At 41.0% G+C, this 15171-nt stretch overlaps 2 protein-coding genes across 2 annotated transcripts in view; both read left to right on the forward strand.

Annotated features, from left to right (window-relative positions):
• Nucleotides 1-4004, forward strand: part of LOC104942489 (lethal(3)malignant brain tumor-like protein 2) — a gene marked incomplete at its 5' end in the record, with an annotated part of 6023 nt that extends 2019 nt beyond the window's left edge. Inside the window, 3 exons of the mRNA XM_010767719.1 lie at nucleotides 1322-1456; nucleotides 2638-2726; nucleotides 3849-4004. Coding sequence (XP_010766021.1) covers nucleotides 1322-1456; nucleotides 2638-2726; nucleotides 3849-4004 — 380 coding nt within the window. The remainder of the gene's footprint in view (nucleotides 1-1321; nucleotides 1457-2637; nucleotides 2727-3848) is intronic.
• Nucleotides 4005-7979: 3975 nt separating this feature from the next.
• Nucleotides 7980-15171, forward strand: part of avl9 (AVL9 homolog (S. cerevisiase)) — a gene marked incomplete at its 5' end in the record, with an annotated part of 14529 nt that continues 7337 nt past the window's right edge. Inside the window, 13 exons of the mRNA XM_010767720.1 lie at nucleotides 7980-7986; nucleotides 8073-8158; nucleotides 8575-8646; nucleotides 9569-9658; nucleotides 9738-9804; nucleotides 10167-10207; nucleotides 10301-10339; nucleotides 10436-10505; nucleotides 10893-11374; nucleotides 12056-12190; nucleotides 12274-12493; nucleotides 13338-13455; nucleotides 13791-13844. Coding sequence (XP_010766022.1) covers nucleotides 7980-7986; nucleotides 8073-8158; nucleotides 8575-8646; nucleotides 9569-9658; nucleotides 9738-9804; nucleotides 10167-10207; nucleotides 10301-10339; nucleotides 10436-10505; nucleotides 10893-11374; nucleotides 12056-12190; nucleotides 12274-12493; nucleotides 13338-13455; nucleotides 13791-13844 — 1481 coding nt within the window. The remainder of the gene's footprint in view (nucleotides 7987-8072; nucleotides 8159-8574; nucleotides 8647-9568; nucleotides 9659-9737; nucleotides 9805-10166; nucleotides 10208-10300; nucleotides 10340-10435; nucleotides 10506-10892; nucleotides 11375-12055; nucleotides 12191-12273; nucleotides 12494-13337; nucleotides 13456-13790; nucleotides 13845-15171) is intronic.

The following is a 15171-nucleotide window of genomic DNA, read 5'->3' on the forward strand; positions in this document are numbered from 1 at the left end:
TCAGGATGTCTTTTGAAAAGGAGTGACCAAGACTGCAGCACAAGAGAAGTTTAGACACCCGTACGAATTAAAGCAAAACAGAAGGAATTAAAACAAAAGCATGCACATTTTAGATATCATTTGTTTGCAAAAGTACACGTGTTACTCATGTTATAGATCAGGGCTATTCAATTGGCGGCCCGCGGGCCAAATCCGGCCCCCGGGTGATATTTACTGGCCCTTTGAGTATAATGTTAAAAAATAAAAAATAAAAGTTTAATTAAAAAAAATAATTAATTAAACTNCTTTTGATAATTGTTTTTGCTTTTAATTAAGCAATTGATGTGGTATGGCTCACTTGTCTTTATTGTTATTATACCATAATATGCACTGTTGTTTGTGTATGGCCCTAAATTGCTATTTTGTGTGAATTATTCGATCATTTAATCTAAATCTAATGATGTTGATGGTTATATTAGCTTCACATGTACTGAGTTCTGAACTTGCCATTTATAAAGGCCTTGGGGCTATGTTTGATTTAATTAAACAAAATATATGCACTCCACTATGCTGTTGTAGTCATTTCATTTCATACCTTTATTTATGCAGGTGAATCCCATTGAGATCATTGAACTCTTTTTCAAGGGTGACCTGCTGTAGTATTTACTGTATCGGAAGCTCTTAATATGATTGCTCATATTTCAAGCCATTTTTTTCCCGGCCCCTTGCTTTGGATCATTTTCATCAACCGGCCCCCATTCCAAATTAATTGAATAGCCCTGTTATAGATATTCTTCAAAAGAAAACTAGGGCTGCACAAAATACGTTTGTTTCTTCTAAACCTAATAATGTTTCCCGCGGTTGGAATAAAGTAAAAATAAATGTTAGTATTACCATCATTTATTATTACAAGCACATGGTGGCAGTAGTTATATTTTTCTGGTGTCAATGAGTTTGAAAGTTTGACAAAATAAGGGTACAAACCACAAAATAATATCAAAAATAGAAATAAGGATTAATTAAAAATACTGATAAGATTGCCATTAAAGCAAAACAGAAGGAATTAAAACAAAAGCATTTACATTTTAGATATTAAAACAACAGCAGTGGGAGGCTGTGGCGCAGTGGACTAGTGCGTTGGTGTTCGGATCATGTGAGCACAGGTTCAAACCCCACTGCAGTCAGCATGTCGTTGTGTCCCTGAGACACTTCACCCCAAATTGCTCCTGTGGGGATTGTCCACAGTGTTGAGTATGTACGTCGCTTTGGATAAAAGTGTCTAATAAGTAACATGTCATGTAATGTAATGAGAAAATGTAATTGACTGTCCTCTCGTCTGCAGGATATAAAGCTCTGTTGAGGTACGAAGGCTTTGAGGAAGACAGCAGCCATGACTTTTGGTGCAGCCTGGTTTCTGCAGAGCTGAACCCGATCGGATGGTGCGCCATGACTAGCAAACTGCTGGTGCCCCCACAAGGTGAGGACTCACACAATAAGACAGTTAATATGACTTCATCATGTCTTTTTTATTTATATTTAGGCTAACTCTCTGAACACCACTACCTGTACTTGTGATTGAAATGCATGGTTTCTTTAAAAAAAAGAAATGCCTAAATGATCTCGTTAATCGTAGCTAGAATCTGGATTACAGGTATTATCGTGCGATGGCCTGAGAGCTAAATCATGTGTGACAAAAGCTTGCGTCAGTAGAAAATTCCCAAACTTCAGACTAGGAACAAATATAGCAATATACATTTTAAAACAAGTATGATATACTGCACACAATTGAAGTTTGAGTCCCCCCTACTTCTAGTTATGACTGTGTTGTTACTATATAGGACTTGAGAAATAAGGCCACATTGAAAAATAATCAAATATCATGAGGGTCATTACAGCAGATTCTCTTGGGGACCTATCATGCAATATGCACTTTCTGATGTCTTTTAAACATAAAGATGTGTCCCCGGTGTGTCAGGGAACTCACGCAGCGTCAGAAAATAAAACCCTCTCTCTTTTCCTCCGTACCCAAATCTCTAAAAACGGGGCTACAACGGAGCTGATCCAGATTTGCATCTGATATGACGTAATATCTGAAATGTGGACCCACGGCCCTATCAGAAACGTTGCTATCAGAAACAATGCCCGACTGTTTTGGACGTAATATGGTCGGTGTTTACATTAGCATCGCTAACACTCAGAGCTAACCTGTACTGGAGAGCATGTGTGTGAAGAAGCAGGAAATAAAAAGGAACTCACCTTGTGGTATAACCGGCAAGAGAGAAAGCCTTTGAGCTCCATACTGTTTCAGAGATAATCCTTGATAATCCATGATATGGCGTTTCATCACGGCAGTATTTAGTTTAGACAGTAGCTGCCGGGTCCCGCATGAGCTCAGACCCCTCCTTTTTAATTTAAAGCTTTATACCTCAAATCAGCATTTTTGAAACAGGAAGTGAAATAGAGGGATATGAGGCATGGCTGTCACTACCCGATCTGTCCCCCTGCCCGATTTGTACTGCGCATGTGCGAGATGGTCCGTCATATTGGAAAACTCCGGACGGCAACCCAAGTAGGACACTTGACACAGACGTGTTGTGTTTAGCCTTCATCAGATCTTTTATAGGATATGATCTAAATTGAGGAATTGTGTCTCCCCAGACGTGAAGCAGCACATCCCAGATTGGAAAGAGTATCTGATGAAGACGCTGGTGGGGACCCACACTTTACCTGTGGACTTCTACCTGAAGGTAAGTCTGAATATACTGAGGCTCATTTTATTATAAGTATAATTAATAGTCTTTATTAAACAAGCACCATGCATAAAAAACAAGAAAAGTGATGATGAAAAAATTAAAAACAGCCATGCCTCATATCCCTCTATTTCACTTCCTGTTTCAAAAATGCTGATTTGAGGTATAAAGCTTTTTTTTAAAAAGAGGGGGCTGAGCTCATGCGGGACCCTTCAGCTACTGTCTAAACTAAATACTGCCGTGATGAAACGCCATATCATGGATTATCAAGGATTATCTCTGAAACAGTATGGAGCTCAAAGGCTTTCTCTCTTGCCGGTTATACCACAAGGTGAGTTCCTTTTTATTTCCTGCTTCTTCACACACATGCTCTCCAGTACAGGTTAGCTCTGAGTGTTAGCGATGCTAATGTAAACACCGACCATATTACGTCCAAAACAGTCNTCACTTCCTGATTCAAAAATGCTGATTTGAGGTATAAAGCTTTTTTTTAAAAAGAGGGGGCTGAGCTCCCAAACTAAATACTGTCTTCGTGATGAAACGCCATATCATGGATTATCAAGGATTATCTCTGAAACAGTATGGAGCTCAAAGGCTTTCTCTCTTGCCGGTTATACCACAAGGTGAGTTCCTTTTTATTTCCTGCTTCTTCACACACATGCTCTCCAGTACAGGTTAGCTCTGAGTGTTAGCGATGCTAATGTAAACACCGACCATATTACGTCCAAAACAGTCAGGCATTGTTTCTGATAGCAACGTTTCTGATAGGGCTGTGGGTCCACATTTCAGATATTACGTCATATCGGACGCAAATCTGGATCAGCTCCGTTGTTCCCCCGTTTTTAGAGATTTGGGTACGGGGGAAAAGAGAGAGGGTTTTATTTTCTGACGCTGCGTGAGTTCCCCGACACAACGGGGACACATATTCATGTATAAAAGACATAAAAAAGTGCATTTGGCATGATAGGTCCCCTTTAAATTTCTGCCTCATGTTGTTATTGTATTCAAGTTTCTGTGATTTTAATTTTAACATTTGTTCTTTCTTGTGAAGCACTTTGTGGATTCTATTTCTGTGAAAGGTGCTATACTAACTAAACGTATTATTATTATTATTATTAGTTGGGAGAGAGCATGCGGACCTCCTTCAGAGTTGGGATGCGGGTGGAGGTGGTCGACCCGAAGCACGTGAGTCGGACTCGGCTGGCGGCGGTCCACTCGATCAGAGGGGCCGNTAGGGGAGACAGGGGAGAACTGGGACAGGGGTTGGCAGGATAAGGGGGGGCAGGTGGCTTGAGGGAGAGCTGGTGTGGTAGTGGTTAAGCTGCTGTAAATGTTGTCTATTTTGCTTTGAAAAAATTTGAGAAAAGAGCTGCATTTGTCTACTTTGAATGACTGAGTGGTGGTGTCCAGGGGGCTGAGGAGTTTGTTTATTGTGGAGAAGAGTGTTTTGGGGTTTCCGGAGCCATTAGGTTAGATTTGCTGCCGATATGAAGTCAAATCGGCAGCGGACCCTCAGAAAGTTGCTATCAGAAACAATGCCTGACGTGTTTTGGACGTAATCTCGTCTTTGTTTACATTAGCAAGCCTCGCTAACACTCAGAGCTAACCTGTACTGGAGAGCACATGTGTTTTTAAAAAGCAGGAAATAAAAAGGAACTCACCTTGTGATAAACCCGCAAGATAAAAAAGCATTTGAGCTCCATACTGTTTCAGAAATAATCCTTGATGTGGTTTGGAACAGGATGGCGTTTTATCACAGCAGAATTTAACTTTATCTCCGGTAGAATTCTGATCAGGCATTAGCTCCGCCTCCTCTTCTTTCTTTTTTTCAAGCTAAGGACCCAAGATCCGCGTTTCTCCAACAGGGCTGCAAAAGAGGGCTATGAGCAGTATGAGGCATGGCTACAATGGGTGATCTGTTTGGTATTTTGAAAAAAAAAACTTCACAGACATGTTTTGTATAGGTATGGCCCTACAATATATGTTTCAAATATATCATGATAGGTCCACTTTAAGTAGAGTTTTTACAGAGGGAAACAGTATCCACACTGTGAAGAGAGAGTGGGACTCTGTGTGTGTCCCGTGTGTTGGGCTGCAGTCATGTGACCTTCCTGTGGTTCACCGCTACCCTTCAGACTTCCCTTATGAAGGAAGAACTGAGTCAAAGTCCGACTAAAACTACAGCCATCAAACCTTATTGTTATTGTGCTGACGTTACTCTGTAGTGAATATATTATTGTAAGCATTCAGCTCCCAGATCATAAGATGTAGTCTGAATCAAGGAGAAACACTGAATTCACTTCAGTAGAAAACCAGCCCCTCTCAGGATCTCACTCACAGGCAGCCTTTTTGCCCATTTCTGCATTTCTAAATGTAGAATATTTGAATGAACTCCTGCTGTGAGTTTCTTCTTCTCTTGTGTCCTTTGTTTGTGCCGCTCCGGCAGACTGTTAGCTGATGAAAGCAGCATTGATGTGAGCGACTCCCTCTGCACTGCGGCTCATAAAAGCAGCAGTGACACTGAGAGAGCTGGGTGTTGGTTACAGAGGGGAGAGGAACACTACTGAAGATAAAGAGAATCATCAAAGAAACACCCAGAGCTCATGTCCAATAAGGAAGTAGTCGTTGTAGCTGTTTTGTATTCAACGTTTTGCATCGTTTTGGACATTTTTGAGCAGTTTTGCCCCTCACATACTGAATGTTTCTATTTTGCTATTTCCCCTGTTTATGGATAAGGAAAAGCTTGACAGTGCTGGACTAAAATGGTTTCCTTATTTTCACAATACAATATATCTCTACGCAGGTTTTAAACATGTCCAGTTCACTGTAAATAAAAAAGCAACACATCTGGACCCCGATGCAATGCACAGAGGAAATTGAAGACCTGCGTATTATCTCACAAAATAAACCCGTCAGATTTAAATAATCTTAAGAAACCACACCAAAAATGTCTGTAAGTAAATCACAGTGTGCTGCTCCAGCCTCACTTATCTCCAGCAGAGCTTCCTGCTGTGAAGCTGAGAGTTGAAGGCTGTGTTTTTGGATTCTTGCAGCTGGAGCTCTGTCCAGGCTCTGCTTAATCTCTGACGTCCACATTGAACCTTTGTGGCTCCCTGAGGAGATCTTCATGCGCCACATTATGAAACGCTCGTCAGCCTCTCCTCACATGGTACGAAGGCGGATAGTTGTGGCACTTTGTACACTGCTTGTTCCCAGAGACGTTTCGTGTTAGGGGCTTCAGGCGATCTTTGATATGATGTAGTATTTTGTATTATTAGACAGTAAATCATATTTGACCTAATGTTTTCCATGTCATTGCACATAAGGTTTAAGACTGATTTCCTTTATTCTACACGCTAGTTTCTATTCAATTCACTAAAGTATAACATTTTTCTTGCAGGACTTTTCTTTCTGCTTTTTCATTTTGTGTTTCGGTAAACTCTAAATATACGACATTAGAAAAACCAGCTGCCAGAACCGTATTTTATTCATGAGCTGAATTATTTGGAAATATTTCCCTGGAGACAAACGTTAATGTAGCTTTAAGAATGATGTGAGATTTGGTCATTTATAACAGCTAAAAGCATAACGTCTCAGATGTCCAGAGTGTCTTTGAACGCACCAACGTTGATCTGTTATTATTGCAGATCCTGCTCAAATCAGCATGACATCCCCCTCAACTCATGTTAAATGGATTAGGGGCTACAGCTTATATTAACAATGATATACAACAGAGACTGGAAGCGTGTTCAAAGCGTGTATCAAAAATGTATATTATATATGAATCTGCTGATTGTTTTCTCTCTTAATTGATTGATTGTTAGCGTTTAAAAAAAACAGAAAATAGTAAAAAAAAACGGTTTTCACTGTTACCCAGAGTCCAAAGGGAGACTTTCATAATCTTTGTTTAGTAGAAACCTCTACATTTTTACAAAGAAATTACAATTATTGAAAGAAATGTGAAACATGACCAATTCCTTAAAAACTATTCATTTTGACAGATTATTTAAGTTGTTACTGTTGGGTTGTTGAATCAAATAAAACAAAACCTCTCATTTCATAGTCTTCATATATATAATATGCAAACATCTTAATTTGAAAGTAACCAAAGCTGTCAGATAAATGCAGTAAAGTGTAAAATCTTTCCCCCAATGGTTTTAGTAAATGCGTCAACATGCAGCAGAACTGGTTTTGGTTCTCTAACTGAAGTTTGAGAGATCAATTTTGATTGACAGGCGGCCCATTTCTGCAGGTTTATCCAGTTTGTCCTGCTGCTGTTTGAAGCCTTGCTGTGTTTTAAATTAATAACCCATTACCTGTCTCTCCTCAGCTTTTATGACTCTGAGTTGAATTCTCTCGTTTGTACCTTTTCTCTCACGTAACCTTTTTAACGAGTATCTCACTGTGAGCGTATTCTGCAGAGCAAATCCTGCAGGAGTGGTGCTAAGCTAACACATATTGTATCCCTTTCTTTTTGCTCCAAGATGCTCCTGATGGACACGCTGTATATAAGAATCTGATTATTAATACAATACAATACAGCTTTACTTATAGAGCACTTTAAACCTCCAGACCAAAGTGCTGTACAGGCGAAAAACAAAACATACAAAAAGCACAGCTCTGCTCACACACCATAAAAGAAGTACAAGTAAAAACAATAGACAATTTAAAAGCAATAAAAGCAACACTGTAAAAGATGTTAATACGCTAAGGAGAAGAGGTGGGTTTTAAGAAGCGATTTAAAAGCAGGCAGTTTGGAGGCCTGTCTGAGTCTCTACAGAGAAGCAACGGCCCCCTCTGAGCTTTGACTTGGTTCTGGGCACGTTCAGGAGCAGTTGATCCGCTGACTTGAGACGGCGGGTGGGCGTGTAAGGGCAACTCAGAAAGTTATGGTGGGGTCATGGCCTTTAGGGATTTAAAAGCAAATTTTGAAATGAATCCTAAAATGTACTGGCAGCCAGTGGAGAGAAGCCAAAATGGGGGAAATGTGGTCATATCTCCGTGTGCCAGTTAAAAGCCTTGCTGCGGCATTTTTGCACCCGCTGCAGACGAGCGAGGGAGGACCCACTAACCCCCACGTAGAGAGAGTTACAGTAATCCAGCCGAGTGGTGACAAAGGCGTGGACTACTGTCTCAAACTGCTGTCTGCTGGAGAGAAAAGCTTTTACTTTGGCTAGCTAAAGTGATAAAAGCTTGTTTTTACCACAGATTTAATCTAACTCTCAAGTTTTAGTTCACGGTCCATTTTAATGCCAAGGTTCGTAATGGTGGGCTTGGTGTACTGAGCCAGGGAACCCAGGTCTACAGATAAAGGTACATTATTAACGTGACTTTGTTTTGCAGACACTGTGTATTTCCACCTGCCGCCCCTCGGTGAAGACATGAAGTGTGTCTATGGAGTTTCCTGTTATCGCCAAATAGAAGCAAAGGTCAGTCATCTTATTTTCTGTACTTAATTATTAAAAAGCCATGGATTTTGTTATCTAGCTCAGTAAATGTATAGCTAAAAGCATGCTTGCACATATGGTGGGATAAATACTCACATAATTAATTGAATGAGGGTATACGCCACCGAGAAAATGACCATGTATACATCAATTACTCAACCCTATTAACTTCCATTGTTTTACATGTGAAAGAACAATAAAAAAGCTGAATAAAAGTCTTGATAAATTAAGGTGAATGTGTCCCTTCTTGATTGGATGAGAAGGATATAAAATGGCATCATGTCCCGTTTCTATTTTTGTCCACATAATTTCTCCATAGCGATTAGTCACTGTCTGGCCTCGCAGCGTTTGTGGTATTAATATAAATAAATATCTGAATGTCTTTAATCCCTCTGCAGGCCCTGAAAGTCCGGCAGGCTGACGTCACCAGGGAGACGGTTCAGAAGAGCGTGTGCGTCCTCAGTCGAGTGGTGAGTCAGTCAGTCAGTCAGTCAGTCGGGAAGCCGTCTTTTATGACATAAAAACATTTTTAGTGTCAGTAGCTTTTCATGCTGGAAAGAAATGAATTCTCTGAGCTGTGACCTCAGCATGATCTTGTAGAAGAGGAATGGAAATATGGGAGACAAGATGGGATAAAAGAATCAACATGACGGACGTTTCCATTTCATGCGTCCCCACAGAGATTTACGTAATTTACAGTCAACGCTTTAAAATTCATCATGAGACTTCAGGCTTTGGAACAATCTGATATATACTTCACTGGATGAGCCATCAGTTTGTAAATGATGTTTTTATTTGAGCTATTTCCCATCTTTTATTAATGCATTTAGGAAAAGGAAACGAATTGTAATCCTCTGTTATTAAAGGGGCCCTATTATGCTCATTTTCAGGTTTGATATTTGTATGTTGTGCTTTTTCTGTGACATATTATTAATATTCAATGTTTAATAATGTCAGTGGAAGGACATTTTCATTATTTAAAGATTTTTTTTTTTCGAAATGCAGCAAATGCCCTTACCAAGAAAAACAAACTGCAAAACAAGATTAATTATTCAACGGTTTTATTTTCATATGCACAATAGCTACAGTCACAGGGGTGTCCAGCAATGCAACACACTATACTTTACATACAAAGGGAAATAAAAAAACTCCTATAAAATTGTGCAAGAGCTACTTTAGTTGTTTTTATCTCTCACTCTAATCTTAAATGAGGACGAACTGAAAACAGTAGATCTTATCATGTCCGGCCAGTTCCTGCTTTAGAGGGGAAAGATTTGAGGGAAAACAGGAGTCATGTGTGAGTGCTGTTTCTCCCTATGAGCAGAAATAGGCAATGATGTTTCATACTGTAAACACTTGATCTGTGCTGACAGCGTTTGTCTTGGTTTCCAGCCTCTCTTCGGTTTGCTTCAAGCCAAGCTGCAGCTCATCACACACGCGTACTTCGAGGAGAAAGACTTCTCCCAGATCTCCATTTTAAAGGTTAGAAAAACTCCATTAGAAACCATCAGTTTGATTATTCTGTTTACAACACCACTGACCTCCCTCCTCCGCACTGCAGGAACTGTACGACCACATGAACGGCTCCCTGAGGGGCTCCACTCTCGAGGGGTCGCAGGTCTATCTAGGTGGGTCGAACTCTCACTTCATGTGTTCATAATCATTCAGAATGAAAAACATTTCAGACGTGCAGAGCAGTGGCATGTCACAGCTGAAAAGAGAAGTTGCATACTTGTGAGCAAAAATAGTGGACTGATTTGAACTTTCATGCATTTTATGTATTATTTTAAGTTAATTTCTTCATTTTATGATAATAGCTTTTCGTCATTCAAAATTACGATTGATTTTTTAATGATTAGTTTAAAAAAATGCAGACCATATTTGTGCTTAATGGGACTTTGTGTCGTGTAATTGTAACTGATTTCATAAAAATGACTATGCATTTGTCAAATTCCTCATTTGCTGAAGTGTGTTTGTTTTCTTTCTTCAGGATTGTCACCGAGAGATCTAATACTTCACTTTCAGCACAAGGTAAGACAATCACATTGAAAGACAATGATAAGCTTTAAAGTGTTTATTATAATTGTTCTTTAAAATGTAAACACTTCATTTGACCCTTCATAGGTTCTTATCCTCTTCAAGCTCATTCTGCTGGAGAAGAAGGTACGATTAGAAACATGTATTCTCTTTTCTAGTAGTCCAGAACATATCACGTTAAATAACACTGTATGTCTGTTTTGTTGTTGTTTATGTTTGCAGGTCCTTTTCTACGTGTCTCCTGTCAACAGACTAGTAGGAGCTCTGATGACAGTTTTATCACTATTTCCAGGTCAGCAACTCCACCATCTCCACTTTAACAGGAAGTTAAGCGTTTGTTAGGATAGTGCACAGAAGTAATGAGCATTGCATTGGATCAAAGCATGACACCAAACAAAATACATGTTGAAATAGAAAAAAGATGGCCCTGTCAGGTTTTGAAAGTCTACTCAAGTCAAGGCATGTTTTCAAATATTTTAACTATTTGCCTCTCAGCGTATCTGTAGTGTGTGTTACTTGTTCTTAAATGACTCAATTTCAAGCTGACACTTCCAGAAATATGTTGCAATTGTAGAAACCCTTATTATGTAAAACAGAAAACTAGCGGACGTCAAAAGGGGTTATCATGGAAAATGGAGACAGAAAGGAAATAAACTCACATTCAATGTCCTCTGTGCAGGTATGATGGAGCACGGCCTGGTGGACTCGTCCCACTACAGGCCTAAGGGCAGCGTGTCGGAGGACCCCAGTCCGGTGGAGAGCGTCTCAGGGGCCGAGGAGTTCATCTCCGTGTCCGCCACCGACATCGCCAGCACCCCCCCGGAGCTGCAGGAGAGCGGTCAGCCCGCCGCAGAGCCTCTGTCCTCAGGGGACAGCACCGAGGGGGACAGCCATCTCCTCAAACCCCCGTCTCGCACCTCGCCGGACTCCTCGGAGAGCGACTGGGAGACCCTGGACCCCAGCGTGCTGGAGGAGAGTCCTGAGAAGAAGGAGGCAGCCGAGGGGAAAGACGCGGAGCTCCCGGACGCCTTCGACCCCGAGCCGGGGACGCCCATCACCGTGCAGCCGCTGCCCGCCAACGGCCAGGGGGGGGTGGTCCAGGGGCTGGTGTCAGGGCTGGAGGAGGACCAGTACGGCCTGCCGCTCCCCATCTTCACTAAGGTAACGGTTACACTGTGAATCATTAACTGTAAGTCAGATGTGAGGCATCTTCACTCAGAGAGGATCTGGACAAATCCCTCAGGCTGAGCTCAAGCTCCATGGAGCGATTACTAGATCTATTTTTTAAATGTATTTGACAGTGTAATGTCTTTCTTATCTTAATATTTGTCAGGGTCCAATACTTTCTTCCTGTGGATGTAAATCATGTATGTGTGTGGAGAAAAAGGCAAACCAAATGCAATTTTTATTGATTATACAAATAATATACTTATATATTTTCAAATGTTTCCATGGAGTGAAGTATATATATTTAAGTCTTAGTAGAAAAGTCAGTCTTTCCATCTCATGGATTTATAGGTTTTTCTGCAGTTAATATATTTTGTATTCCTCTTATTCCTTAAAGTAAATGAACTGCATTTTAATTGTATCTTCAGCCTTGGAGTTTTTGCCCTAAGAGCTTGTTTTGGAGGGAAATGCTAAATATGTGATATATTGTGATGTTTCCTTCCACTTTTAGAGTCTATAAAAGATCAGCAGCAGTTTATAAATAACCTATTCAATTATATCTCTGTTCAACCCCGCCCCCCCCCGCCCTTATAAAAGAATCCCCACTGTGTGTTTGAGTTTCCGCAGGATATAAACTCACATAGTGACACAGTGACCTTTGCCTCTTGTTGCCAGGGTTACCTGTGTATGCCCTACATGGCGCTGCAGCAGCATCACCTCCTGTCAGATGTGACGGTGCGTGGCTTCGTTGCCGGGGCAACCAACATCCTCTTCCGCCAGCAGAGGCACCTCAGTGACGCTATCGTGGAGGTCGGTGCTGTAAAAGATTTAATCACAATGCAAAGGTTAAAAAAAAAAAAAGTCAAGTATTTAAATAATGTTTTGTGCTGAAGGTGGAGGAAGCGTTGGTCCACATCCAGGACCTGGAGCTGCGGAAGACCCTCAACCTGACGACGGCCGACCTGAGGTTCGCCGACTACCTGGTGAAGCACGTGACGGAGAACCGCGACGACGTGTTCCTGGACGGCACGGGCTGGGAGGGGGGAGACGAGTGGATCAGAGCCCAGTTCACCCTCTACCTCCACTCACTACTGTCCTCCGCTCTGCAGCAAGGTGGGGGACCGCAGACACATCCCGTCTGTAACCTCTCCTTCCCTCTCATGGCTTCATCGAGGGCTTGGTTTTCGTAATTACCCATTACTGGCTAGCGTATCTGCAGGCTTTAAAATAGGATTGAAATACATTTGATCTAAATAAAGAATGTAACAGTGGTACAGTCTCATTGTATTATAGTGATGCTCATGAACGCACTTTAAAAGACCATACATTAAGAATTTGAAATGGTCTTTAAAGCATTAGACACATGTTTTTGACCATTTTGGACTCTTTTTGTATTAAAAATGTGTTCATAGTGTATATAAATATTTGAGTTAAACAAGGGGAAGAACAATAGCTATCACTATTAGCCTTTGTAGTAAATACTAATATTACAAATAATAATGATGATTCACGAAAAGGGTCCCAGCCTGATGGTCATGCTGTATTTAATGCAAAACAATGCAATTCAATCCAAAAACTTGACCAGCTCTTCACAATTTGTTCATTATTTTTATTGTAAAAAGTCAGTTCCTTATATTTTCTTCTCATTGTATCTTTTCTAACTCTGAAAACAGTTCCTTTTTCTTTAAATATGGAGCTTACTCACTTCTTCATTTAAGTTAAGTAGATTCTACGGTGACTTATCTTCAATGCATTACTAATAATGATCGGGGCTGTAATTGTTGCACACACACACACACACACACACACACACACACACACACACACACACACACACACACACACACACACACACTGATCATCACACTTAAATCAGCTTTGTGGAGTAAATGACATTAAATCCAGTTTTGCTGCTAATCGTGTTCACTGACTCCGAACATCTCTCTTTTGGTCTCAGATAACGAGAGGCTGCTGGCTGACTACGGAGCGCCTTTCGTTGCAGCCTGGAAGATTACCCACAACTACCGGGTGTGGTACAGCAACAAGCATCCCGCCATGGCCGCCATCACCCCAGGGTAGGGTCACCAAGGAGGGCCAATCTTAAACAGAAACTCCTAATGACTCAGCTGTGACAAAATGTATCATTTCTAAGTTTTATAAAGAGTCAATGAGACGGTCCGGATGTAATCTGTTTAAAGTCTCAAAACTCAAAACCTGAACAGAGTGGTTGAGTTGTTGCAAAGGGGCCATTTTGAACAGCCATAATGTGATTCCTTCCAATATCATATTTAAAACTTGGAGTGCAGGTATATTGTTGTGGCTTTTCCCCATGGATCAAATATATGTCGGAAGCTAGCACGAGAAAATAAAAGATAATTAAATTGATGCCTGCCTTTCTTCTCTGTTGTAGACATCCATTCCAGGGCCAGTACAGTGTTGCTGATGTGAAACTACGACTCTCGCAGTGAGTACTTTATCTACTCTGTAAGATACGGCACCTCAAAGATAAAGTAACGGAACAACATGTCAAACAGAAATAACAGGAAAGGGTTAGTGGCAGATTCAGCAGCAGAGCCGTAACCTATTTCTGTTTCTTTCAAACTCCATCTTATCAGATAGTTCTTTCGCTGTGGCTCAGTTGATGCAGTGCGCACCAACACAAACATGTTGCTGCCCTCGTGTGGGGAGAGGAGGACACTGAAGAGACATTTGACATGTTGAGAAGTGTTTATAGAATGTGGATTTTAGTACTTTCTTTAAACCGAGTGTTTTTCAATTACTAATTCAAACTTTGTTTATTAATTTAAGAACCTGTCGAGCCATTAGGGACAGTGTTTGATCTCTGACCCCTGTGCTTTTACTTTGAAAGAAAGATATTACAACTCTCCTTTTAAACCCTTAAACATCTGCCCAAATGAAAATGTTATGTTCTCTGCACGGGGTATCAATTAGGGGACACGATGTTAAAGGCACAAATGAGTTGGAGTGTCCTTCTTGCCGCTGACAAAGCTTTGTACTTCCTAAATATTATAATCGTTTCAAAACAAATGATTAGAGAACATTTCCTAAAGAGGGAATTATTTAAATGTATGGGCTGGATTCAAAAAGAAATTCTTAACATGTAAGGTAATCCGGATCCATCCCTGAGAGCACGAAAAAACGATTTAGTTTAAAATACAGAATACACATTTATTTTAAATAAGTTCAACGATTTCTTCAATTCTTTAAAAAGTTCAGTAAAGTAACTGTTATCTTGTCTTACCTCCTTTTAGACCATACATGATTACACTTCCAAAGAGCTGTGCCCTCTTAGCACCCGTACTGTATGTGGTAAGAAGTGTGTTACCCCATGCTGTGTTTGTGGGTGGATAGACATGGCATCTTAATAGTGGTTGAAGGGAGGGGGGGGGGGGGAGTTGGGGGTTCCTTGTTATCAGCTGAGGTCATAATTATGGAGCGAGTTTCACTCTCAAACAAAAACAGAGCTGGAGACTTCTCCAGCTGCAACTCCCGGTTCCTCCTGGAAGTGTGGGAATGAAATGGGACACACACACAGCACGCACACACCACACATCACACGCACACACACATCACACACACACGACACACACACACACACACACACACACACACACCACACTCACACTCACACTCACACTCACACTCACCACTCACACACGCCAGCTAAACTGGCTCCATCCCTAACTTCGCTTTTACCGATGAGACACGCGCAGGTGGCCCCGGGTACCCTCAGCTCTCTCACTTACCTTAGGGTGTTTGGTCGACATGGG

Source organism: Notothenia coriiceps, unplaced genomic scaffold (assembly GCF_000735185.1).
Source record: "Notothenia coriiceps isolate Sejong01 unplaced genomic scaffold, NC01 NC01_scaffold00004604, whole genome shotgun sequence".
Taxonomy (NCBI): Eukaryota; Metazoa; Chordata; class Actinopteri; order Perciformes; family Nototheniidae; genus Notothenia; species Notothenia coriiceps.